Below are 24401 nucleotides of genomic sequence, written 5' to 3'. Positions count from 1 at the left end.
ACAAGAAGCTCGACAATGTCTAAGCCGACAGAGGCATTTACTGAGTATCACGAGCATGCGGGCAAGATCCAAGAATCAACCCAAGATGCCATCTATCAGACATACGTCGCCAAGAGCCCCGAATGGCATCGGAAGATGACCAAGCAGCTCCTTCGAAAAGTGGACATTCATCTTCTTCCCTTTCTTGTGGTGATGTATTTGCTCAACTTCCTCGACAGAAAGTACGTGTCTTCTCAGCTTTTGACATAATAAACGTATACATACTAACCGTGTCTCAGTAATCTTTCACAGGCCCGACTAGGCTCTCTCGAACAAGACCTCGGAATGAAAGGAACAGACTATAATCTAGCCACGAGTATCCTCTTCGTCGGGTATCTCCTCATGCAGCTGCCGTCGAACCTCCTTCTTACGCGCGTGCGACCGTCATTATTCCTGGGAACATCAATGGCTATCTGGGGTGTCATCTCGGCCTGTCAGGCTGCAACACAATCATTCACAGGATTGGTCCTTGCTCGTTTCTTCCTTGGCTTTGTGGAGGCGCCATTCTTTCCGGGTGCAATCATGCTGATGTAGGTTGTGAAACAATAAGCCCATTTGTGCAGTGCTAATGTGTACAGGTCGAGTTGGTATACTAGACAAGAGGTAGGCATTAGGCCTGTCTGACCTATAACATGTTGAACTGACCGATATAGCTGAGTCATCGCATTGCGTGGTTTTATGCCGGAAGCTCTCTAGCGAATGCGTTTGGTGGCCTGATTGGAGCTGGAGTGCTGGGAAACTTGGATGGTGCGCATGGGATAGCAGGATGGCGATGGCTCTTTATTATCGAAGGGTGCATTACTGTGGGAGTGTCACTGACATCAACGTGAGTTGCCCACTACTAAAAATCTAACATACTGACCTTGGGCTTGATAGACTACTGCTGCCCAACTACCCCGCCACAACCCCATGGCTCGACGAAACGGAGAAGCTGTACGCGCAATGGCGACTCATCCACGATGCTGGAGAGGCAGACGAAGCTACATCGAGCAACGTCAAAGAAGCGCTTTATCTAGTGTTCTCAGATAAGCGAATCTATCTTTTCATCCTACTCCAGCATACGTCGCTCCTATCGCAGAACTTCCAATACTTCTTCCCCACCATCGTTGAGACCCTCGGCTATGGAAATATCGAGACTTTGCTAATAACTGCCCCTGTTTGGATCGCTACCTTCTTGGTATCTCTTTTCGTGACATGGACATCGGGAAAGACAAACGATCGCGGAATACATATTATCCTGTTGATGCTCGTTAGTGTGGTGGGATGCATCATCTGCACTGCTACGACGAACATTGGCGCGAGATTTTTTGGCATGTTCTTGTAAGAATCCCCATTTCCTCTTGTATCATCTTTAGCTTCTAATAATGCTGATAATGTAGAATGCCCATGGGCGCCGTATCCGCTTATCAAATTATCATTGCCTGGGTGGCCAACTCCTTCCCCCGCCCGCTGGTAAAACGCTCGGCTGCAATCGCAACGGCAAATATGATTGGCAACACAGCGTCCATTTATGGAAGCTATATGTGGCCGTCGTCATCAGGGCCAAGATATATCGCCGGTGGCAGTGCTACGGCAGGGATAGCCCTGCTTGTTGCCATTATTGCTTTTGTCATTCGTGCTGTGCATCTGAGGATGAATAAGGCGCTGGATGCGGCCGAACAAGATAGGGGAGGAGCTGAGGTTGATAATTTGGAAGCTCGGAATGCTGGGTTTAGATATATTCTTTAAGATTGCTCTTGGGTAATGTCATTAAGATGTTTTAGAAGATTAGATGAGGTCGAAGGCGATCAGATGACGATGGGGATGACCTCATCTGCAACACAGGACAGATTGAAATGCCGCACCACCAACTACTTCTGCAGCTCGTGTCGTAGGCTCCAACATTCTTGCCAATGAAGCTTTAATGGGCCAAGAGTGAGATAAGCTCATTGACATGACGTGGACTAGTCTGTACTCTATTTGCTAAAGATCTTATGATCCAGCTCCAAATATCCCACAAATAATGTACTTAAATATCAAAGACTATCCTAATAGCTTATCGCAAAACTCATCTACCCACCTCCCTTTTTTTTCTCCACAACATTTCCACAATCCTCAGAATGAAGTTCCTCCACATAGTCCTCCCACTAGTAGGCTATACCCTAGGCCAAACCTCCACCACGACCACCACCCTCTCATCCGCAATCTCATCCACCTCCTCCACCACAATCCAAATCTTCAACATCCTTCCCACCTCACTAACCTCTCAAACCACAACCCCAACTCCCTCAACGACCCTCGCCACCTTCGACGCGAGCATTATCTCCGCCTCATCCTCCACCACCATCCTCGCCGTAACCTGCAACGGCGCATGCCCCATCCCATCCATCTACACCATCACCGCAGCGCCCTCCACGTACGTCGAGCACGGCTCCTTCATCGGCTCCGCGAACGGCCTTACAGTGACAACCTCCCAGAGTAACGCGTGCAATATCACCTCCTCGACGCAGGCCGCGTCGTGCTCTGTCACTATCGGGTACTATGGGACTGTGAGTGGGGGGCAGAACTCCTCGTCTGTGGTTACTTCCGGCACGTCGTATGGGTCAGGTGAGATTTGGTATATGCCTGTTACTGTTACGGCTGGGGCGGAGAAGTTGGCTGCTGCGACGCAGACGGCTGGGGGTGGGGGTGGAGGGAGTGGGAGTGGGAGTTCGAGTGGTGGAGGAAGGGTTGAGGTTGGAGGATGGGGATGGGGATGGGGTTTGGGGGTTGTGATGATGGGAGTGTTGGTTTGAGCTATGTATTGACTGTCATATTGGATGGTTGCAAAGGGATTGGGTGACTAAGGGATGATATCTTAGTTTGTGTCTGATTGTTCTTTGGACTCTGCAGTTGCAAAGCATTGTAATTTCCACAATTCTCACAGCTGAAAACACTCTTTCTAATCAGATAGGTTGGAGAGAAAGTATCCTCGTGCGTTTCAGTATGGTCTGTGGAAACTTCCACTGTTCTCCCTACGTTCGTCGACATTGTTTATTGTTGAAATTATTGCTTATCCTGCCATGCGTGATTCATTGGTGTTGAAGTACATAAAATAGCAAAAGCAGGCACATCCCATATATGGGGCGGAGGGATAACTGCAGATACCGAGATGTGAGATATGATACCTACCATGCCGTCTTTTCCGATCGGTTTCGGCAATTTCGGGTCTATTCCACACATGAGATACTCTGTAGATGCTAGAAGTCAGTGGAAACATTTGTTATCTCGGACAGTAAGAATATATCAGCTTACAACAGCACCCATGTGCGGTATCCGCCGAGTATATAGGCCACTATCGTATAACAGAATGTTAGATATGCATTTACAATCTCTGCCATATCTATTCACATTGGAAATTCTACATTGCATCTTAGTTTGCACTTTCGGAAGCAACACCAGTCTCATCGGAATCTCCAGTCAAGAAGAACTATTATTTCTATCTTATCGAGTCATGACCATGGCTATATAAAGCCATTTAATCCTGATTCCTTGGTCTTCCTCATAAACAACCTTTTACCTTCTGATCTGAGAATATCATATATCGGTAAATAACTTAACCATCAAGTGTTGTGGCACTGACACTTGCCGTAGCAATGGAGACAACGCAACCAGAGGTCGCTGGCCCTCCCGGCGCACGCACCGCATGTAAGTTATCTCCACCTTCCATACAATAGCTAATTCCTTCAGGTGGAAGCTGTGCGATCCGTGGAAAGACTTGCAGGGTTAAAGAAGGAGAGACCGCCTGTACTAGATGCTCGCGTCATGGGCTCAATGAGTGCGATGCGTATTTTGCAATGGTGCAACGCCTTAAGGATGAGAAAGAGTATGCCACAGCCACGTATATCCCACAATTCTCACTGACAAATGTAGATCCAAAGACAAACTTATCGATGAGGTCGCTGACCTGCGAGAAGAAATCGCCACTTTCTTGAGGAATACACCTGGCGCAGTGTCCCTGTCTGATGCAGTTATCCGTCTGAGAAATCTCCGCATCGAATCAGGATCCGGAGGTAGTACAGCCCCAACGGAAAGTGATCTCATCTCAGATGGTGTTGTCTCCCTAGAAGAGGCAGAAGATCTGTTCAACATGTTTACTACATGTGTTAATCCGCTTCTATGGGATGGGCTTCTCATGCAACATAAGACTCTGGACTCTACCCGCAGGTCATCGGCGATGCTAACGGCAGCCATCCTTTCTGTCGCTGCACTACTTGCGCGGATCGAGCAGAAATATACGAGAAATGCCACGAAGTCTTTGTATCTCTCTCCCTCATGCGGAGGTTGATGGATCCTCACCATAATAGCTTGGACGATGTTCGCGCCTTGTGCATTGGTGCATTCTACTTCAAGTATATGGGGGAGCAGCTTTCTAGCGAGGCCATTCGCATTGCAAGCGAGCTCAGCCTAGATGAAGCCTTCTATCGGTACATGCGGGGCGAGGTAGCTGATATGGAACAGGTTCGGCTGTGGTGTCTCGCCTATATATGCGGCCAATACTTCACCACTGGGCGTGGTTGTCCTCCATAGGACGTTGAATACAAGCCGATCTGGGATATGACGCGGATTCCCAGTCCAGATTTTGCCAGTGACGAAGACCAAAGGCTAATCGCCCTCGCTCTATACTTCGATACTCTGGCAAATGCCCATGCGACCTTCTACACAGATTGCAGATATCCACTGAAAAAGGATGATATGGTGACAATACGCGCGTTAGAAGACGCAGTTAAGCGATGCCTGCAGAAGTATCCGACTGGAACATTCCATACCGACCACCCTCACTCTTCTTTCCCCCAGGATTTTAAAAACGTGTTTCACGCCTTTGCTCAGTTTCAGCTCTACTCTCTGGCCTTTCGTGGGATCTTTTCTTATGATAATAGTCCGACGAATTTCGAAGCGTGGACATTTGAGCATTGCCGTACTGCGCGTGCTGCAATTGACGCGGCTATAAGAGTACTGTCCGTCATAGGGACTGACAGTGATCTCTCGTTGAATCTCCGCTATGTTCCCATTAATATTCATCAGATGGTGGGATTCTGTGCTTCCTTTCTTCTAAGAATTGTCGGATTAAATATGGGCCTGGCGGGCAGCGCTACAGGTGACATTTTTCAACTCAAGCTGCCTATTGATTCTGGGCGCATTGTCCACATTGGACTACGCGTAGCCCGGTGTCTGCTTACAAAAGGTGCCGATCTCAACGAGGAGCATACGTGTAATATCGTGGGCACGAGTTTGATGAACATGTTGCAGATGCTTTCTGACTTGCATTGGGCTAGCACTAGCGAGGTACCAGTACACGGATGGGGCCAACTGCTACAGTACCCGTTGACAGACATCGATGCGTCTATTGCTAGTTATCCTGATGGAACATTCGGCATTGGCTTCAATCACCTACTGCCATACTGGTTTGAAAGACAGGAAATAATCTAGATGCATCATTAACTACCAGCTCTTTCTTTGTAGCTCGAATTGAAGACCCTGCGGTTACAAGCGTGCCCTGGCTGGCTCGCCATTCAACGACGCAGATTGCTTTGGAATCAAATAATCCACATCTAATGTGTTCAACAGGCCCAGATGAGCCTGTGATAGATCCGTAATCCCCAACAATTTCATGGTCGTCTCTAATTCATCTCTCATAACTGTGACCGTCAGCATTCCCACCTTATCACTATCAGGTACGGAAAACATACTCTCAATCAACCTCTCCACCCCCTCCTGTCCGTAACACAAGCTGTATAGGAAATGCCTTGCCATACCAACGGCCTTCGCACCCAAACAAATAGCCTTGATTATATCTGTTCCCCGCCGAATACCCCCGTCGACAAATACCTCCAACCGATCAAACACCTGCGGACAACTCTGCCGAATCTCCATCAACACAGCAATCGATGAAATAGACCTACCAAAATCACAATCAGCACGACTCACCACACACCCTCCACTAACAACGAAAACAGGAGACTCACGTATCCAAGCTCCTTCCCCCATGGTTACTGACCACAATCCCATCCACCCCATACTCCACCGCCAACAACGCATCCTCCACCGTCTGCACCCCCTTCAACACAACAGGCAGAAACGTATTCTCCTTCAACCACGCCAAGTTTTCCCACGTGAAACCAGCATCAATATACTGTCCCATCGATCTCCCCAACCCGCCTCCCTTCTCATCATTTCCACCAATACACGCCCCACTCATGGGTAACGGCGTTCTAAATCGGATATCGTGAGGATCCAGCGGGACCCGCTCATCCGCTTCCCGCTTCCCAGCGACGGGCGCATCCACAGTTACGAAGATCGCTTTCGCTCCATTCAGCTCTGCGGTGCGGAGAAGGCGCTTCGATGCCTCTCTGTCTTTGTTTACGTAGAGTTGGAAGAAGAATGGGGTGTTGTTATTCTTTGTTTGCTTGGCTGCGGCGGATGTTATTTCCGAGAGGTGGTAGGCTGCGTTTGTGGAGACCTTCATTCATTGTCATCTCTGTTAACTTCATACCCGCTAGACACGACAGTAATAAGGGATGGTAACATACACACATCCCAACCCCATACCTCGCACATCCTCTCGCCAATGCAAGCTCACCATCCGGGTGAACCAACGTCGCCATTGCCGCGGGACTCATGAACAGTGGCAAATCCATGCGACAGCCCAGAATATTGGTCTTCATTGATACAGAGGTGACATTGCGGAGGATTCGCGGTCTGAGAAGAATGCGATCGTACATAGTCCTGTTTGACTCATGTGTGATTTTATCTGTCGCAGCGGAGGAGTAGAAAGCCCATGTTTTTGGTGTGAGAGATTGAGAGGCTGCTTTTTCGAAGTCTTGCGCGGAGAGGATGGATGATAGGGCTGGGGGTTGCGTGATGGTACACATATTTGATCCGCTACTGGTCATTCTTTACCAATTGATAAACTGTGGTATATTACTATGAAAGGAATGTGAGTGCGCCCGTCGGCTATATATTCTTTCGTTTGGGAATTGAGTTTGTAGTATATCGGTATAGTTCTAGACTTGTAAGAACGTGAGTCGGCGTCGCTAAAACTTATTCCACCAATCATATTTGCCAGTGGCGGAGATCATTACCGAGACATCTTATCAATCTCTCGGGCGAGAAGTTTACTGCAAGAGATACGTCATTCGGAAAGGGGAAACACGAGTATAGCCTTGTCGGGATATGGTTTCCGATGAGTCAGAAAAATTTGGGATCTTAGGGTGTGGATTCCAGGTTCCAGAGATGATTTCGTTTGTCAGGTAGTAAGTTTTCGAACTATCAATGCCTGTGAGATAATAAGAGTGAATCTAAAAATAAAAGTACTTTTATCTATTTAAATCTACGTGGGAGTTGCAATGAATAGTGGTCTTCGATCGACTTTACCATACTGCACATTGGTTATTCAGTTTTGTATATTTCATGAGCCGATAATGAGGCACTATCTGCTTTCATACACGCGCATACACAAGTTAGTCCATTGCAATTTACTTGTGGATTCTCCGTATGCTATCCATGGTTCAGGAGCAGACGCGGGTTTTCACCATCGCGCAACACGTCAAGCTACAGCTGAAATGAACCCTATGAAGGGATATCAAATATGAGCTAGCCTCCACACATCTATACTGCTCACAGCCTTTTCCTGCTTCACCAGAAAGGTCAACTAGATTTTTTAGGACCGAACCTGCTTGATCTGTGAGGTCAGTTGACTCTGGGTGGTAGCTGATGAAGTGTCATATTCCGTTCCAATATAGGAATCATATGTGCTCATGAGCATTTGACCGCCCCCTATCTCAAAATATCTTAGCAACCGTTCTCGCACAAACGTCATCTATTGATATAGCAAGATATTCAATCCGAAGAACAATATCCATCTAAAGGAAAATCCAGGAAGGACGCCCCGAAACCAAACCCAAAATAACCCAAGAGACTCTAAATCCATCATGCTCAGGTCAAGTATGTACACTCCCCTCTCATCTTCTCATATATACACTAATCCCATGCTACCATTCCTGTCGCCACTTTCCCCTAAACCTTTCCCATCCCACAAACGATCTACTCCAACTTCGCCCCCTCCACAACCCTCGCATACCGATACGTAGTAGCAGAATAGAACAAATTCCCAGCCAAGCTCTGCATCACTGCCTGAGCAATGATATTCTGCGTTTCTGTAGTCGCCGCATCCATCCTCAGGCGCTGCTGCTCAGCATGCAACTGACGTTCTACATCAAGCAGAATGCGGCGCAGGATTCCCTTCGCCGTGTCATCCCCGATCATCATGTTATTTTGCAGCACACGGACGCTGTTTATCATGGTGCAGCCGCGGGTGTGTAGGTCATGGAGTTCCTTGGCATAGCTGTATAGGTCGTTGGTTAAGGAGGCGTGAATGAGGTATAGACGGCGGATGGTCGAGAGGCCGGCGATTTCGGTCGCGGTAGGGTGGACGTTTGTAGTGAAATGTATGGCCGCGTGGTCGAAGCTGTTTTCACGACTTTGTTAGAGATGCTTACAAATAACAAAGGGCCGGGGCGTTCCTACTCAGCGGCGAGATCGTCCATGCGGTATTCTACATAGTCTTGGAGATTTGTGTAGTTTGTCATTTGGTCTTGGTCTTTCAGGATATGCGAGCGGGTATGTTGAGACCAGATCTTCAAGCCCTGGAGGAGTTCCAGTCCTGAGATGGGATCTTCGGTCAAGACTTCGTTTACGAATTCGCGCAGAATACGTTGTCTCCAGGGGAGACCTGGCTCAGCATCTTCTTCCGGTGGGGGTGTTTGCGGTAACCGGTCCGATTGTAGAAGTAGATCCAGAAAGGTTTCTCCCTGTATGGTATCACCAAGTTAGTAAAGTAAGCACCAGAAAAGCAATCCTTGCACGAGAATATTGAAACGCAGAAGGAAGCGACAAGAAACATACAGCATCAGACCCGTCATGTGCCTCCACCACATCTGATTCACAAGTTAGCTCCTCTAAATCCTTCTCTGTTTCACCTCGGACTACTCCAATCTGGTAAGGTAGAAGGGTAAACATACCATCGTGCAAAAAAATCAACAAAATGGCCTTGGCCATGATCCTCGCACGCGCCACATTCGCCGCCGGAAACATATAGATAGTCCCCGTCACCGCCGTCTCAAGCACCTCATGCAACTTCTTCTGTGGAAGAGCATCTGGCGATGCTCCAAGCTGTGTACTTAATAGACGACCACCACTCTTATCTTGACTTTGTGAGCGGCTCTGGGCCTCTTTCTGTATCTCGGAGACAATCTCGTTCAACAGTTCGCGGGCGGAATGCTCGACTTCCTGCCAGTGCTTGCATTGTACAGCTGCAGGGAAGAAAGTTGGCCATGGGACGTGGAGGTCTGTGGGCTGGATGTAGACGCATTCATCGTGTGGGGGTTGTTGGAGGCATTCGCGGAGTTGAGGGAAGAAGTCGGATGAGGTGGGGATGTCGTGATCGGAGGGAACGGGGTCGAAGGCGTAATTAATAGGGCGGACGAGAGGGCTTGTTGACTCTTCCCGATTGCCTTCTGTGCAAGGGGGAGGTGTGCCTGTAATGGATTTGAGGATACTGGGCAGGATCCATGGCTTGCCCATGGCTGCAAAGATCCCTTTTTACCATTGGGGGTTAGTCTTTCGGTGTCATTGAGCCTGTAAAAGGAAATCTAGGAATATTCGCACCCGACAGCATAATCAGATTGTTTTTGATGGAGGAAAAAGAAAAGCAAAACTCGGTATTGTCAATGCCTATCGAACTACTCATATCGCCTGATATTCATCCAATTTAAATACTACTACGAAACATATTCGGCGGTTCCCAATATCGGGTACGGAATGCCTTGTGTCTGAAGGTATATTCAGTAAGCCTGTTATCGGGAAATTGACACCTGCGTAGTCCATTTTGAGAAGGTAATACGAAGCAATGCCACGATGTGTTGATCAAATGCTTGTTTTCGTGTTCGTTAATTAATGCTGGGGCCAAAACGTTCTGTACTAATGCTAGCGTGCATGGTATTGTACGGTATCATTATTCTCGGCTGTTGTCCGCGGCTCGTGTCTTACCATACAGTACTTCAATTTGGCCATTACCCGTCTTCGGCAACAGTCTTCTTGCTAAGCCTCTGCCCTAAACATTCAGTTACTGCATGTGCACCGCCCGAACCTGGACCCTGACACCCTGAGTGTCAGGTTTCGGCTGGGGGATCGTCCAATCTAGCATAATCTTCACATCATCGACTGTTGTCTCAAACAACTCCATATCAACTCTCGTCGCCAAAGCCGCCGCCATCAAGTACAACTCCGCATACGCAAGAGATGTTCCAAGGCAGTAACGTGTTCCCGCCCCGAAAGCCACGAGGCTGCGCTTCAGATCCATGCGGATCCCCGACCCGTCCTCTAAGAGCCATCGCTCAGGAAGAAAGGCCTGTGGGTCAGGGAAGCGCACAGGATTGTAGTGCTGGAAAACGGAGATTGAACTGAGAGGTGTGCGGGCAGGGATCGTCCAGTTACCATAGCTGAGACTTGTGGGGGCCAGCCGATGTGAACGACCCGAGACTCCACTCTGCAGGCGCAGCCCCTCTAGGACACAGGCATTCAGAAAAGGCAGCTTTTCAAGCTCTGTCACAGACGGTAACGGGTGCTTGGGGTCCGGATAGATACTGGCCAATTCAGTTCGCAAACGCTGGAGCCTGGTAGGGTTTGCCAGAAGATGATACCACAAGACCGCATTGACCTTGGCCGGGGTCTCGCTACCCGCGATAAGGAGAATTGCGCCCTCCTCGGATAGCCGCTGAAGGGTTTTTTCTTTCGGAGGCAGCTTGTCACTGTCGCGGAGGGCTTCAATGACAGTGGTGGCCTTGCGGTCCGGGTCAGAGTAGATACCACGATAGGCGAGGACGTCTTCGGTTTGCTTGCGGATACGCTGTGGCGGAGTCAGTTGCAACTCCCAAATGGCTAGCAGTAGTGGTAACGCCTTACCAGTTTCCATGCCATCAAGATTGACAGGTCAGGGGTGATCCACTTGGAGATGATCGGAGGTAAGAGGTCAACCAGTCGCACTAGCAGCGGGAAGGCACGGACGATAGGAAGGGCCCGCATAATGTGAAAGACGGTATCACGCCATTGGGTAGCGAGAGCCTCGTCAGCCAAGAGCCCAAATGGCTGGCCAAAGCTATAGCTAGTGAGGACATCCATGGTGGTAGCAATCGACCCCAAAGTAAGATTGAATGGCTCCTTGGCGGCATGAGCGCGGGCGATGTTCGCGCAGAGCTGATCCACACAAGCCTTGATACTATCTTCAAGGCCCAGAGTGTTTCGCTTGCTGAAGAATGGGGCCAAGGCGTCACGTCTGATACGATGGTGGGCATGTTCCACGGTAAATCCGGTGGCATTGTTGCAGTCAGGCGACTTGGTGAACTTTTCGTACTTGTCTCTCTTTTGAGGCAGCGAGGCGTAGATGACATTGTAGAAGTCTGGATCAATGCAGTGCAATTCGTACGGGCTCACACGAACAATCGGTCCGTATTTCTGGTGCATCTTCTCAATCTCCCACATGTATGTGCCCTTCTTGATCACGTCATGGTAAAACTCCACCCACGAGGTCAACGCGACAATCTTCGGCCCGGGAAATGCGGCCAAGGGGCTCAGATACAGCCGCCATATTGCTCCGTAGATTGTCCAGGCGAGGACCGAAAGTGCACCCCAGGTAAGGAAAGACGAGATCTCTGATGACATTGCGAAAGATACTGTTGGTCTTGGTGTCCTGAGAGAACGGGCCGACAGCAGAAGACTCTTTTATCCTTCCGGACCCCAACAATAGATTGGGGGCCCGGAGGCGGAGTACACTCATAACCGACAAAGCATGGAAGTTGGAACTGCTTCATAAGTCTCGTGGCAAAACAGAATGAGGAAGGATTTGGCCCCCGCATTAGTGTCGATCCTGGCGGCTCGGGCTCTGCAAGGCATCCCTGCTGTCCTTGCTTACGTCAATATACATGGGGCCAAAATGCAAGGCACGATTTGCACTAGTTTTAATTCAGTGTTACCTGTCAAATACCGAATATTATGTGCAGATGCATGATAATTACCATCAAGGCATCAGGCAGATCGGAGGCTGAAACGTAACAATACGAAAACGTTCCAAAACAGCATTTATGCTTATAAGAGCCAGCTCCTCCGTCTTACCCGAGGAGGAAGCTTCAGTTCCATTCAGGCCGTGTATTCCCATCATTTCCATATAAGAAAGGAAAGAAAAACATGACGCTAAATCGAGACGAGCATCCCATCCACACGGAACGGACTGTCCGCATTGCATGTGTTGGGGCCGGAGTGGCAGGTCTCTGCCTTGCATACAAGCTACAACGATCCTTCCGTAATATTGAATTAGTTGTCTATGAGAAAAACAAAAGCCTTGGAGGCGTCTGGTACGAAAATCACTATCCTGGGTATGTAGTACAACATCACTGTCCCACTGCATAACCGCATGAAACTGACCACCGAACTAGAGTCGCCTGCGACGTCCCAGCCCACAACTATGTCTATTCTTTCGAGCCCAATCCCAATTTCCCGGCTGAATATGCGCCGGGAAGCTCGGTGCTGCAGTACCTCAAGGACTTTGCCACAAAGTACAATTTGCATCACTATGTGCGCACCCAGACTAAGGTCACATCGGCCGTGTGGAACGATGCCGAGGGTACATGGGGCATTGAACTCGAAGACCTCGCAAACCAGCAAAGCCTGACCGACACGGTCGACATACTCATCAATGCCAGTGGTCCATTGAACCGATGGAAGTGGCCAAGTATCCCTGGTTTGAACGAGTTCAAGGGACACCTGATCCATAGCGCCAATTGGGACGATGGCTATGATGTTTCGGGGAAACGAATTGCCTTGATTGGAAACGGGTAAGCTACTAACTATCATCTTCCTCTGCTTGCTCTTCGGCTAAAGATACACTCCCCAAACAGCTCCAGCGGCCAGCAACTCCTCACAGCTCTCCAACCACAAGCCAGCCAACTCCTCCACTTCATCCGTCAACCCAACTGGATCGTTGGCCCCTTCGGCGGAGCACAGCAAACATACACCCCGGACCAGATCACAGAATGGACTAACGACCCATCCCATCTCCTCACAAAGCGCAAACAAATTGAGACAGTGATCAACAGCACATTTTCTACTTTCCTTCGCGATAGCCCACTCCATCAAGGCATGCGCCAGTACCTAACTCAAACAATGGAAGCAACCTTAAATCAGCACAACCTTCCCACCTCAGAACTCCTCCCCACCTTCGCCCCAGGCTGCCGTCGACCAACTCCCGGAGTCGGCTACCTCTCAGCCCTCAGCCAGCCCAACACCACCCTCATCGTCGGAGATATCACCCGCATCTGCGCCGACGGCCTCGTCGACAGCACCGGAACACACCACGCCGTGGACGCCATCGTCTGCGCCACCGGCTTCGACACCACCTGCATCCCGTCCTTTCCCTTAATTGGCAAATCAAACCAATCTCTCGCGGACCTCTGGGCCGACGACGTCCTAGACTCCTACTTCGCAACCACTGTCCCGCACATGCCCAATTACGCCATGTTCGCGGGTCCCTTCTTCCCCTCCATCAGCGGGAGTTACCTCCGCACATCTGAGATTCAGGCCGAATACATCTGCCAGTTAATCGACCGCTACCAGACGGAGAATATTCATGCGTTCAGTCCGTCGCGCGCCGCTAGTCGGGCTTTCACGGCACATTGTCGTAAGTTTTTGTTGGAAAGGACCGTCTGGGCGGATGCGTGTCGCTCGCATTACAAGGCCGATGGTGATAGTGCGAGATTGTCAATGTGGCCCGGGAGTAGTTTGCATTTTGCGGATGCGTTACGTGAGTTAAGGGCTGAGGATTATGATTGGGAGTATGTCGGTGGAGATCGGTTTGCTTGGTTGGGGAATGGGCTCTCGGCTACGGGTGCTGATGAAACAAGTGATTTGGCGTGGTATTTGGGAGATCGGGATAGTGGACCGCTGGGGAGTAGGGGGGCCAGGCGGAGGGTTTTGACCAAGAGTGGGACTTTTGGGGTTGGAGAGCGGGAGAAGTTGTTGCAGGGGAGACCGGCTGATTGATTTTGCCATTTCACTACTGTATTAAATATAATACATGATAAAAGAGGATCATGATGGCGCGACTGTTGTGTTGCTGTGATAATTATTTTGAAGTATATAAGTTACTACCACCCCATGAATACCATCGACTAGTAGCATTTTCTTCTTTTTCGTCACCTTAGAAGTCAAAGTTCATTTCAAGACTACTTGCTCATAGGCATCGAATTAACTAAATTGCTGGTCAATCGTAATACAGAAATACGGAGAATTGTCTCCGCGACAAGTGCAACAAATCTACAAAGCTAGAACTCACCCCAAGTCAAGTGGAACGTTCTATACAACTCATACAGCATAGACCAAGCAACCTTGAACACGATTTTGATTTAACAAAACACCCCGAAACTAGAAGATATATATACGCCCAAAAAACATCTAGAAATCAGTCTGATCCACCAGCCCCTCAAATTCATTACAAATAGCCAACCTCTCCTCGCACGCCTTGCGCATCGCAGCAATAGCATCCTTGCCAATGGGCAACCGCAAAGGCAACTGCTTCCCCTCAAACTTGCCCGTTCCCTTAACCGCCTCGACCACCACCTTCGCCGCTTTCTCCGGATCACCCTGCTGGTTGTGGTTGGCAGCCGCACACCCAGCAACCACCAGACCCCGGAGCTCTTCATACTCCGGCAGGGGACGAGGCGCCCGGCTGTGAAAGTTTCCAGGGTTCATGACCTCTGTGCGGTAGTAACCATAGGTGAGTAGTGAAGTGCGAATGCCGAATGCCGCCAGCTCCAGAGCCAGGTTGGGCACCACCACCTCCAGGAGACCCTTGCCGCCTGTGTAGCATGATGCACCAGGCGCACCGTAGTAGACTCCAACGCTGCTAGTGAACAGCACGGTTCCGGATTTTTGGGCGCGCATAAGGGGCAGGAAGGCGCGGGATACGTTGAGGGGACCGAAGGCGTTGGTGCGGAGGGCGTCAATCAGGAAAGGCTCGCTGGGAATTCATTAGTGGGGATTCAAGACAGTATACGACGAGTGGGGGGGAGAGGGGTAAGCTAACGTAATTTCTTCGACAATACCAGCGTCAATGTATCCAGCGTTGTTCACTAGGACATCAACTTTGCCGTAGATCTCCCAGATCTCGCGTGCCTTGGCATCCAGTTCTTCTTGGGGCCGGCTCACGTCGAGCTCGACCACTGCGGCTCCGGCTTCTTTGAGGGCCGAAAGACGGTCGGCACCGCTGACATTGTTGCGGGCGCGAGCAGTGGCAATGACTTTGTCGCCCTGGTTACTCGTTGGTCAGTAACAGTAATTGGTACAAGTGTAAGGAAAAGGTTGGTGGGGTGGGTGCTCACCTGGGCGAGAATGGCGCGGACTAGGGCTTCGCCAATGCCGGAGGAGCAGCCGGTGACGACCCAGGTAAGAGGTTGGCTGGACATTGTTCAAGTATAGTATTTGTGTGATATCTGGTATATAGGTAAGAGGGAAGAGGGTGTAATTGAGGACAGAGAGAGCAGCAGGAACGGATTCAAGGAGGGGGAGAAGAGCAAAGATAATAAGTGGGGGAGAAATGTCAGTGTCCGCTTCTTCCGTTGTTTGTGTTTTGGACCCCACGCAGCAAAGCCTCGCTCTCTCGCACTAAGCATTGACTAGTAACGTTTAGTGTGACACTTGTATCGCCAGTCACCAGTGATCTGCAGGGGGCCATAAAATCTTGTCTCAAGGATATTTAGTGCTTACTGTTTGTCAGCCTACAAGGCTACAAAGTTGCCTGAGATCCATTTTGCCTGGTAGTGTAACAGTAGATACTAGATACAACACCTTCCTAGTTATTTATCGCCCCCGCCTGCTCCATCAATTCAAGTCTTACCCCTCAATCATTCCACAATCACCCAGTTCTCTTCTGCCATATCATAACTTGATCGAACACCGCCACCTGCCCCCAAACCACTATCCAAACTCTCAATTCCCTTGGTTTTCGAGATGTCCTGGACACAAGTCTCCCCGAACCGATACGAGCGTCCCTTCGACTCCATCGAGTCTTTCTACCGCATTGTTGCTGCCGCCGGTGCTCCGCTCAACAAAGAACACTACCTAATTACTTGCACTCTCCAGCTGCAACCACCTCTGCCTCCCACCAGTGCAATTGAGCAAGCCTGGAAAGCTCTCCGCCATGTCTACCCTCAATTGGCCGCTGAACCCGAGGCAGACGGCAACGGAAGCGAGCGCTTCGTGTATGAAGCCATCACCTCTACTACCCAACTCGACGCGTGGGCCCAAGAGACCTTCCACATCGACACCAATCGAACTTCAAATGACCTCTACGAGCAGCTACCTCCCTCACCACGCGTCCATCTCTACTACCTCCCCAATACCTCCGAGGTAGTCTTCCGCACCCCCCATTGGCGCATCGACGGCATCGGTCTGCACCTCATGCAGTCCGCCTTCCTGCAACTCCTCGCAGATGGCACCATTCATCCCATCGACGGGACTGAACCCTCCCGTCTCTGTCCCGCTGTGGACCAAGCCATCGCAGACTCAAATCTCCTCAACACAACTTGCCCCCTAGACGAACCCGCCGCTACAGCAGCCTCAAACCGCGAACTCCAGCCCTGCCTCACCCAGACCGACAATGGAAACCTCATGCTTCCCACTCTCCCCAACATCCTCCCAACCAACCCCAGACGCATCCTCCGCCACATAGACGGCGCAACCACCACCCGTCTCCTGGAAGCCTGTTCCGCCCACAATATCACTATCACAGCCGCCACGCACGCCGCTCTCGCCCTAACCGGCCTGCACTTTGCCCTCCACCCAGAAAACAAACCCGACTACGTCGGCTTCAACCCCCTCGACCTGCGTCGCTATCTCCCCGAGCCGTGGAACGGCCCTGCAGCCGCCGTCTCGCTCTATCATACAGGTCTTCCGTTCCGCATGCCGCTGTACCCAACGCAGGTGGAGAAGCATGAAGAATTCCTCCGCCTCGCGCGGGAATTCACCTCCCTCTACCGGAGAAATCTGGCCAAGGAGGCCCCGCAGAATATCTTCGATTTCCTGCCTACCTATGTGGGACGAGTTATGCAGGTCTTAGGCGCTGCGCCGCCTGATCCGTTGCTTGCGCCGGCGCATCCCGAGCTGAGTTCCATGGGACGGGTGAACGAGTTGCTCAAGGTGGAGGTGGAGGGCAAGGAGAGGAAGGTCAAGGTGGAGGAGTGGTGGGTGGCTATCGAGGTTATCAATCGGTTGTTGTTGACGCAGGTGTGGACGTTTAACGGGGAATTAGTGCTATCCGTGCATTGGAATGAGGCGTTTTATGAGAGAAGTTTTGTTGAGGGGGTGTTTGAAAGGTGGATGGAGGTGTTGGCTGAGGGGATGTTGGAGTAGATTCATTCGGAGGCGCAATTTAGTGATAGATTGCGGGTGATCGAAATCTACTAGAATATAACCTACTATAATATGTGACAAACGGAGAATTGTGTATACTATCATTAATATAAGGTGGCATGGAACTATATTCTCCTGCTGAACTGTACAACTGGTCCCTCATGCGAACTGGTAAACACGTCGCGTGTCTGGAACTCATCTCTCCGGTTCCTTCCCCATGCTGCATCCTCATCCTTCTTGTTCTCATCCTCCTTGACAACAGAATACAACCGCATATCAAACAACCACAACAACCTGGCGAGAATAATCCCCATCTCCTGATACGCAAGATACTTACCCACGCAACTTGTCCGTCCCGCCCCGAACGGCGCATACGCCGTGACACCTCCATCCTCAGCATCCACCCCCAGCCAGCGTTCGGGCTTGTACGCATGAGGATCAACCCAGTACCGACCATCCCTCTGCAGGGCATACATCGGCACCCCGACATCCGTCCCCTCCGGCACAAAGTACTTTCGATCAGCACCACCACCGCCATTATCATCCATTACCCCAACCACCAACCCCCCCTCCAGCACCTGGCGCGGCAGAACCGAGCTAACAGGGGGGTTCAGCCTCAGCGCCTCATTTACACAAGCATACAGAAACCGACACCCCGCCAGAGCAGGTCCAATCCGGATATCTTCGACATCCTCAAAAGCAACACTAACCTCGCTCTGCGCGCGGATATACGCCTCCCTATTATGCAGCAGATAGAACAAAGTAGCAGTGATAGTCGTCGCCGTAGTATCGGTACCGGCAATGATCAAAAAGCCCGCTTCAGCAATCAAATCGCGCGGAGTATAGCCCTGACCCGATTGTGGGTCGCGGGCGTCGAGGAGCGAGGCGAAGAGGTCCCGGTGCGGCAAGGTATCGGGGGGCTGAGCGGCGCGCCAAGAGGACTGTTCTTCGGAAAGGTGGAAGAACTGTTGCACGCCGCGCGTGAGAGTGGGGAAGCAGAGACGGTCAAGGTGAAGCTTGAGGAGGGTGGGCATGTGGCCTGCTAGGTTTATGCCACGGGTGCCTTGGGCCATTAGGGATAGGATGTGGCGGTTACGTGGGCTGGATTGCATGTTCCAGTGGCGGGAGAAGGTCACGTCACCCATGATGTCGCTGAGGAGGCATTTGATTGTTGTGGATAGGTCGTGGGGACGGCCCCAGGATGAGGAGGGATCCTTCTCGGTAGTCGGATCCTTCTTGTTCTTCAATAGGTAGGGATCCGCTGGGATCGTCAGGGCAGTGCACAGGGCGCGCACGTTCTGCAGGATCAACTCTTCAAGATCCTGCACGGCACGTGGGTTCAGTGCTCGGCTGGTGACGCGCCGCTTGAAGGCATGGGCTTTTCGATCGATAGTGGTTAGGCTGGCGGGGACGGTGAAGAAGTGGGTAAAGGCGCTGTAGACGGCTGACTTTTGCGTGTTGGCTTGGCTGCCGTAGATGTCGGCCAGGGCGGTTGCCGAGCGAAATGACACGCGATTGGGGCCATATCGCACGGCTGATCCGTACTTCTCGTGCAGTCGGTAGAAGTCTAGGTGTCGATCGCCCGTGAAGCAGTAGTAGATGTTGTACCAGTCTGTGGCGGCGGCTAGCCAGGGTCCTGGGTAGCTGGCCAGTGGATGCAAGGTCAAGCGGTAGATAATCACGGCAAAGAGAGTTTCAAGGATAAGATCCACAAGGGGCCATGTGCGAAGGTGGTAACCGAGTGTCAACGCAAGCAGCGTCAATAGCGCTGCGGCTTTGGTGTTGGCAATGGGCATGACTGAGGGCGTGATGACGATACTGTGGGCGACAGTGGATGGACTGTGTTGAGAGGGGCAAGCAGGCTTCTTTACATACTCTCGCCCCCAGGTTGATCAAGCCGATCTTCAGTATGAAGGGACATTTCCTCAGTCAAATATATCCTATACTTGGTGATGATCTGACAGATGCAGCCTCAAATGCAGCAATTTGTAGGCTAATAACCAATACCCGGTGTGACAGTACCTGACATACAGTAATACAGTGACCCACCGGTAATGAGGTGTATTGCATCGGCCCCATTCTGCACAAATTGCTTGGTCAGTTGCTTAGCGTTAACTATAACATTATTTACTATCAGATAGCGTCTGGCCTGATGTTCAAACTGCGGTCATCATTTAGCCCCATGGGGGCTGTTTCTTCATGGGGGCTGTTGCAGGAACTCCGCCTCGCAGGATCCTCGTATTCCAGGTCCATACTCCTCCGCCTTTTCTTCAGGCCTGATCCTGCCATCCACTCCCCCATTCCTTCTGTTGTGCACATTCTCCTTGATTGTTCTCGGTGGCCCTTGACGACTACACTACTGAACTCTGCCAAAATGTCAAGTCTAACAGCAGCTCAAATCGAGGCAATGGAAGCCAATCCGGGTGCGACCCGTGCACCGGGAATCATTGCCTGCGCATCAATCACAATGGCCGCCAGCGCTGCAGGCGTCATCTTGCGAGTGATAGCCCGATCTATCACGTCGATGCGATTAGGTCTCGACGACTACTTTATCATAGTAGCATTGGTAAGGTTCATTAGGCTTGACAACACAGTGAGTTCGGAGAACTCAAGCTCACCTTTTCTGGCTGGTAGTTCTTCAACGTTGCATTCAGCGTCTCAATCTACATAACCATCCACTTTGGCATGGGAAAGCACATTGCCTATGTAACCGATGCGAAGGGTTTAACATTGGTGAGCTAAACTGAATCCTATCACCCACCCCACCATCACACAACGCTAATATACAGACACACAGTCTATAACCATCGCCGAGTGCTTCTACAGTCTCGCCATCTGCTTCACCAAGCTCTCCATCCTAACATTCTACGGTCGGATCTTCCCACAGCGATGGTTCCGCCTCATGACCTGGTTCATGGCCTTCGTCGTGGTTGCGTACAATTTCAGCAGCGTGCTCGCCACCTGGCTACAATGTGTCCCTCTCTCTCACGCCTGGGATCCTTCCGTGCCCGCCACCTGCATTGATTACTACGCTGTCGTGGTATTCAGCGGCGTGACAAACGTCGTCACTGACTTTATCATCCTGAGCATGCCCCTCTCTGTTATCCATCAGCTACACATGAGTAGTCGCAAGAAACGCATGCTGGCGTCTGTCTTTGCTCTTGGATTTGGGTCCGTTCTTTCCCATCCTGCCAAAAAGTATGACACTGATTTTATATTGCACCAGAACCTGCATCGCCTCCATTCTCCGCTGCATCGAAGCTCAATCCCTCAACTCCACCGACTCCAGCTGGGACCTGCAAGGCGCCATCGACTGCACCTCCGTCGAGATATGCGTCGCCATGATAACGGCCTGCATGCCCTCCATGCGCCCGCTGGTCTCGAAGATATTCAAGTCGACCACTACCCAGGCAAACTCGAAGAAGGACCCCACGGCTGGGACTTTTAAAATGTCGACGCAGAAGGGGACGCGCAGTCGGGCGGACCGCGGTTGGTCGGCGATTGATCATGAGGAGACACAGCGGCTGCCGGAGGAAAGGTCCGCCGATGAACTTTCGTTGGGGAGTTTGAAGCAGGCGTACCGTGCCGATGTAAGGCAGGCGGTGTGATGGCTTTCAGTTCCTCATTATTTTCCTTTTGTTTTTTTGTTGTATTATTAGCGTCTCGGAAACGAGAACGTTGGACGTATATAGGATGATTGGGGCGCATCTTGTGGTGTTTTTGGTGTATCTGACAGTTTGAACGGCGTTAGGTTCAGATGTAATATATCTTGATGACTTATAAAGCTTTTTTTATATAGGTAAAGGAGAGGTCGTCAGAAAATCTTGGTTACAATCCGCAGAATTGTGTGAAAGCTGAGTCCAAACAAACAGTGGCGCTATCACGCCACTATGTCCGGCTTTTGTGCAAGAATGTGAGATATCTCGCCAAACCATGTCTCACTTCGAGCGACCTGCGTTCTGTTGGAAATATTATCTTTCAAACGTCTCCGTTGGCAGTATCTACCCAGATCTTATTCAAGCAATAAGTTAATCAACACAGAAAGCTTGTCTGTATGACTTTAATCTGACCACCAACCTCTGGTCAAAAGCGGGGCCATGCGCAGCCGATGATGCAGGAGCATAAGGGACGTTATTATTCCCTATCTTTTGGACCTCATCTGACTAGTTTCATAAATTATACCTCTTGATCTTGATAGATACGATAATTAGCATTCTTCGTCATATTCCAGGGATCCTATTCCGAGCCCTATAAAAAGCCTCACACGTGCATATATGAGGTTGGGGAATGTAAAGTAATCTTTAAAAACTCCAAAGATTTATACTGATGTTACCAAGTCAAAGTACAGCAAGTGTAATAAGGTATTCTCATTCTATCATTATCCGCCATATTAAGGCTTCAGTTTTCACTGGTCCATTCTCAATGATCAAGCACTGGGTTGCAGTACACAGTACGGCTGACTGACCTCATCGAATTTCTGACAGTTATGGGCTCATTTACTATAAAATATTATCAACCGTCTTAACTGTCTTAGAACGAATCATCTGTTGTGGAAAGTAATGTCCGAGTCCACCGGCATTGCGTGCATTGACTTCATAATAAGTGGTGGATACTGAAGATTAGGCGGAGCAGCCAATCAGCAATGTCGCAACCGGTTCCCGAAAGGGTATAGCACACAAACATACAATATGGATTGATGATCTGTCTCGTAAATGCCGAGAAGAAACTCGAAGCGGATTGCAATAGAGCGTCCTTATTGGTATGTTTCTCTTGGCGCTGTGATCACCACATCCTGCCAAGAGCATAGGCATATATAAGTAGTAACCACAATTCCTTCGGAGGATCCCAGACTAGACAGAATGGCCTTGTTCCTTGATCTTTTGAACACTGTAAAGGAGAAAGGCCCTCTCCTGGCATCTGCCGGATTCAGTGCCCATGTTTTCTACTGGTCACGCGGGGAACGCGGCGCCAAGGAGGGCCGTGCTTGGGTTTATGCCAACCTGATCGTGAATACCCTAGCCCTACTCACCACAGTCAATAGCCATGGAAGTTGGACAAGCATCTATGCATGGCTTTTAGGTATCGGTACTGTGTCCATACTAAATATCTGCTTCTATGCCTCCCTCTTCGCCTCGATCCTAACCTACCGCGCCTTCCTCCATCGTCTACATAACTTCCCAGGCCCATTCCCGCTCAAGCTCTCCAAGTTCGTAACCGGATACGAGAACCTCGAGAAAAACCGAAACTTCGAACGGGTATGGAACCTACACAGACAGTACGGGGATATTGTCCGAACAGGGCCCCAGGAACTAAGCATCCTGTCGGCTGAAGCCATCGATGTCATCTATGGACCTTCGAGCAAATGTACCCGTGGCCCGTGGTATGATCGTCTAAAGGGTTCGGGTGACTTCACGCATGACTATGCCGTGTTTCATATGCGGGATCCAGCCGTGCACTCGCAGCGGAGGAAGGCTCTTTGGGATAAAGTGTTTAGTGGAAGAGGTTGGTGATCATACCCCCCTTGGATGTGTTACATCGTGCTCACTGGAACAACAGCACTGAAATCCTACCAACCAATGGTCATCCGCACAACGGAAAAGTTCCTCGACGCTTTGGCGCACCGTGTCAACCAACCGCTTTCTGTCCCCAGTACCATGTCACTTCTCAGCTACGATATCATGGGAGTCGTTGGCTGGGGCTATTCCTTCAATAATATCGAGAAGTGGAAGTTGAACCCTAGTCTAAGCTTCGTCAAGAACATGCGGAATGGCCAGCATGTCATGGTACATACGCCGTGGCTTATCAGCTTGTTGATGAGCCTGCCCGGTGCTGGTAGTGCTATTCGAGAGTATGGAAATTGGATCCAAGATCGAATCCAGGAGAAGCGGCAGCAAGAAAGAATAAGTGAAGTGCCTGAGGAGGACATTATGACGAGGATGCTGCCGTCTATGCGCGATTTATCTAAGAAGGCGTTGTATAGTGAGGGAGAGCTGCTTGTAATTGCTGGAGGGTGAGTCACACCACCATTCATTCAACTTGTCATTGACATCTACCTAATCAACTACGAACAGAGACACCAGCTCCGTTACAATGAGTGTCATAATCTACCACTTGGCCCTCAACCCATCCATTCAACGCAAACTTCAAATTGAACTCGACTCCGCAGCAGGAAAGCGCCAAACAGAATCAAACCCCCCCACCGAATCCCCCGAAGACACCTACTACCGCTCCATATCCTCCCTCCCCTACCTAAACGCCTGCGTCAGCGAAGCCCTACGTATCCAGCCACCAGTGCACAGTGGAATCCAGCGCAAAACACCACCAGAAGGTATCCACATTCCCACTGATAAGGGAACCTCCACCTTCATCCCAGGAGATATAATAGTCAGTGTGCCGATTCTACCCGTGCAAAACGATCCCCGGTACTATCGAAACCCGGAGGAGTTCGTCCCCGAGCGCTGGACGGACGGGAAGCCAGATTGGATTATTAACAAAGCGGCATATTTCCCGTTCGTGGGTGGCGCGTATAGTTGTGTTGGGAAGGCGTTGGCGTATGTTGAGTTGAGGGTGGTCGTGGCTATGCTGTTTGAGAGGTTTGATGTGCGGTTGGCGGACGGGGAGGATGGGAGGAGGTTTAGGGAGGAGACGAGGGATACGTTTGTGGCGACTTTGGGGGAATTGAAGGTTGTATTTAGTGAGAGGAGGTGATAGGGAATATCTGTAGGCTGATTTGGATGACGGACTGTCTCATTTGCTCTTTGTATGTAGTTAGGTATGGAAGAGTGCGGGGCAATTTTGAAGACTTTGGAGATAGGATATAGTGTATTTAAGATATATCTATCTCATCTGTTCATATACGCATATTTCTATTCAATTCAATGGCGAGA

General features: G+C 50.3%; 12 protein-coding genes across 12 annotated transcripts; 7 read left to right on the top strand and 5 right to left on the bottom strand.

Annotated features, from left to right (window-relative positions):
• Window positions 1-15: 15 nt before the first annotated feature.
• On the top strand, window positions 16-1836 carry BO83DRAFT_353174 (MFS transporter; the record flags this gene model as incomplete). Its single annotated transcript, XM_025529028.1, has 6 exons — window positions 16-221; window positions 279-569; window positions 618-642; window positions 693-865; window positions 916-1359; window positions 1419-1836. The coding sequence occupies 6 exons, from the start codon at window positions 16-18 to the stop codon at window positions 1765-1767; spliced, it is 1488 nt and encodes a 495-aa protein (XP_025392026.1). The 3' UTR covers window positions 1768-1836.
• A 210-nt stretch (window positions 1837-2046) lies between these two features.
• BO83DRAFT_413958 (uncharacterized protein) lies at window positions 2047-2813 on the top strand (the record flags this gene model as incomplete). The annotated part of the gene is made up of 1 exon (XM_025534530.1): window positions 2047-2813. The coding sequence occupies exon 1, from the start codon at window positions 2139-2141 to the stop codon at window positions 2811-2813; it is 675 nt and encodes a 224-aa protein (XP_025392025.1). The 5' UTR covers window positions 2047-2138.
• An 840-nt stretch (window positions 2814-3653) lies between these two features.
• Window positions 3654-5487, top strand: BO83DRAFT_405329 (C6 transcription factor; the record flags this gene model as incomplete). The annotated part of the gene is made up of 5 exons (XM_025533789.1): window positions 3654-3705; window positions 3748-3883; window positions 3931-4258; window positions 4300-4518; window positions 4588-5487. The coding sequence occupies 5 exons, from the start codon at window positions 3654-3656 to the stop codon at window positions 5485-5487; spliced, it is 1635 nt and encodes a 544-aa protein (XP_025392024.1).
• Window positions 5488-5541: 54 nt separating this feature from the next.
• On the bottom strand, window positions 5542-6929 carry BO83DRAFT_405328 (L-lactate dehydrogenase; the record flags this gene model as incomplete). Its single annotated transcript, XM_025533788.1, has 3 exons — window positions 5542-5956; window positions 6024-6517; window positions 6588-6929. The coding sequence occupies 3 exons, from the start codon at window positions 6927-6929 to the stop codon at window positions 5542-5544; spliced, it is 1251 nt and encodes a 416-aa protein (XP_025392023.1).
• Window positions 6930-8035: 1106 nt separating this feature from the next.
• Window positions 8036-9639, bottom strand: BO83DRAFT_454038 (terpene synthase family protein; the record flags this gene model as incomplete). Its single annotated transcript, XM_025536937.1, has 4 exons — window positions 8036-8524; window positions 8584-8867; window positions 8962-8993; window positions 9078-9639. The coding sequence occupies 4 exons, from the start codon at window positions 9637-9639 to the stop codon at window positions 8101-8103; spliced, it is 1302 nt and encodes a 433-aa protein (XP_025392022.1). The 3' UTR covers window positions 8036-8100.
• Window positions 9640-9913: 274 nt separating this feature from the next.
• On the bottom strand, window positions 9914-11893 carry BO83DRAFT_330204 (cytochrome P450). Its single transcript, XM_025528227.1, has 2 exons — window positions 11020-11893; window positions 9914-10963 (listed from the first exon to the last, which is right to left on the bottom strand). The coding sequence occupies exons 1-2, from the start codon at window positions 11773-11775 to the stop codon at window positions 10181-10183; spliced, it is 1539 nt and encodes a 512-aa protein (XP_025392021.1). The 5' UTR covers window positions 11776-11893; the 3' UTR covers window positions 9914-10180.
• A 404-nt stretch (window positions 11894-12297) lies between these two features.
• Window positions 12298-14148, top strand: BO83DRAFT_405326 (flavin-containing monooxygenase; the record flags this gene model as incomplete). The annotated part of the gene is made up of 3 exons (XM_025533787.1): window positions 12298-12485; window positions 12546-12944; window positions 13008-14148. 3 exons carry the CDS (start codon window positions 12298-12300, stop codon window positions 14146-14148), a joined length of 1728 nt encoding a protein of 575 aa, XP_025392020.1.
• A 343-nt stretch (window positions 14149-14491) lies between these two features.
• Window positions 14492-15663, bottom strand: BO83DRAFT_413954 (SDR family oxidoreductase). Its single transcript, XM_025534529.1, has 3 exons — window positions 15486-15663; window positions 15191-15414; window positions 14492-15124 (listed from the first exon to the last, which is right to left on the bottom strand). The coding sequence occupies exons 1-3, from the start codon at window positions 15567-15569 to the stop codon at window positions 14560-14562; spliced, it is 873 nt and encodes a 290-aa protein (XP_025392019.1). The 5' UTR covers window positions 15570-15663; the 3' UTR covers window positions 14492-14559.
• Window positions 15664-16004: 341 nt separating this feature from the next.
• Window positions 16005-17601, top strand: BO83DRAFT_374873 (uncharacterized protein). The gene has a single exon (XM_025530313.1). The coding sequence runs from the start codon at window positions 16114-16116 to the stop codon at window positions 17512-17514; it is 1401 nt and encodes a 466-aa protein (XP_025392018.1). The 5' UTR covers window positions 16005-16113; the 3' UTR covers window positions 17515-17601.
• A 38-nt stretch (window positions 17602-17639) lies between these two features.
• On the bottom strand, window positions 17640-19310 carry BO83DRAFT_454033 (cytochrome P450; the record flags this gene model as incomplete). The annotated part of the gene is made up of 2 exons (XM_025536936.1): window positions 17640-18026; window positions 18066-19310. The coding sequence occupies 2 exons, from the start codon at window positions 19308-19310 to the stop codon at window positions 17640-17642; spliced, it is 1632 nt and encodes a 543-aa protein (XP_025392017.1).
• Window positions 19311-19847: 537 nt separating this feature from the next.
• On the top strand, window positions 19848-21245 carry BO83DRAFT_353159 (uncharacterized protein). The gene is made up of 4 exons (XM_025529027.1): window positions 19848-20080; window positions 20149-20247; window positions 20312-20685; window positions 20741-21245. Exons 1-4 carry the CDS (start codon window positions 19889-19891, stop codon window positions 21120-21122), a joined length of 1047 nt encoding a protein of 348 aa, XP_025392016.1. The 5' UTR covers window positions 19848-19888; the 3' UTR covers window positions 21123-21245.
• A 1128-nt stretch (window positions 21246-22373) lies between these two features.
• BO83DRAFT_454030 (cytochrome P450) lies at window positions 22374-24222 on the top strand (the record flags this gene model as incomplete). The annotated part of the gene is made up of 3 exons (XM_025536935.1): window positions 22374-23016; window positions 23071-23524; window positions 23586-24222. 3 exons carry the CDS (start codon window positions 22374-22376, stop codon window positions 24220-24222), a joined length of 1734 nt encoding a protein of 577 aa, XP_025392015.1.
• Between the last annotated feature and the right edge of the window lie 179 nt (window positions 24223-24401).

This window comes from Aspergillus eucalypticola, assembly GCF_003184535.1.
Source record: "Aspergillus eucalypticola CBS 122712 chromosome Unknown BO83scaffold_3, whole genome shotgun sequence".
NCBI classification, from domain to species: domain Eukaryota; kingdom Fungi; phylum Ascomycota; class Eurotiomycetes; order Eurotiales; family Aspergillaceae; genus Aspergillus; species Aspergillus eucalypticola.
The sequence above is the reverse complement of the archived record's forward strand: the minus strand, read 5'-3'. Positions and strand labels throughout refer to the sequence as shown.

Bases quoted from the DNA above. Each gene is read 5' to 3' on its own strand.
- BO83DRAFT_330204 (XM_025528227.1), bottom strand. From the start codon at position 11,775: ATGTCATCAGAGATCTCGTCTTTCCTTACCTGGGGTGCACTTTCGGTC. The intron at 10,964-11,019 runs GTAAGGCGTTAC...ACTCCGCCACAG, and splicing joins TCTTGATGGCATGGAAACTG to CGTATCCGCAAGCAAACCGA.
- BO83DRAFT_413954 (XM_025534529.1), bottom strand. From the start codon at position 15,569: ATGTCCAGCCAACCTCTTACCTGGGTCGTCACCGGCTGCTCCTCCGGC. The intron at 15,415-15,485 runs GTGAGCACCCAC...ACGAGTAACCAG, and splicing joins TCCGCGCCATTCTCGCCCAG to GGCGACAAAGTCATTGCCAC. The intron at 15,125-15,190 runs GTTAGCTTACCC...ATGAATTCCCAG, and splicing joins GGTATTGTCGAAGAAATTAC to CGAGCCTTTCCTGATTGACG.
- BO83DRAFT_374873 (XM_025530313.1), top strand. From the start codon at position 16,114: ATGTCCTGGACACAAGTCTCCCCGAACCGATACGAGCGTCCCTTCGAC.
- BO83DRAFT_353159 (XM_025529027.1), top strand. From the start codon at position 19,889: ATGTCAAGTCTAACAGCAGCTCAAATCGAGGCAATGGAAGCCAATCCG. The intron at 20,248-20,311 runs GTGAGCTAAACT...ACAGACACACAG, and splicing joins ATGCGAAGGGTTTAACATTG to TCTATAACCATCGCCGAGTG. The intron at 20,686-20,740 runs GTCCGTTCTTTC...ATATTGCACCAG, and splicing joins GTCTTTGCTCTTGGATTTGG to AACCTGCATCGCCTCCATTC.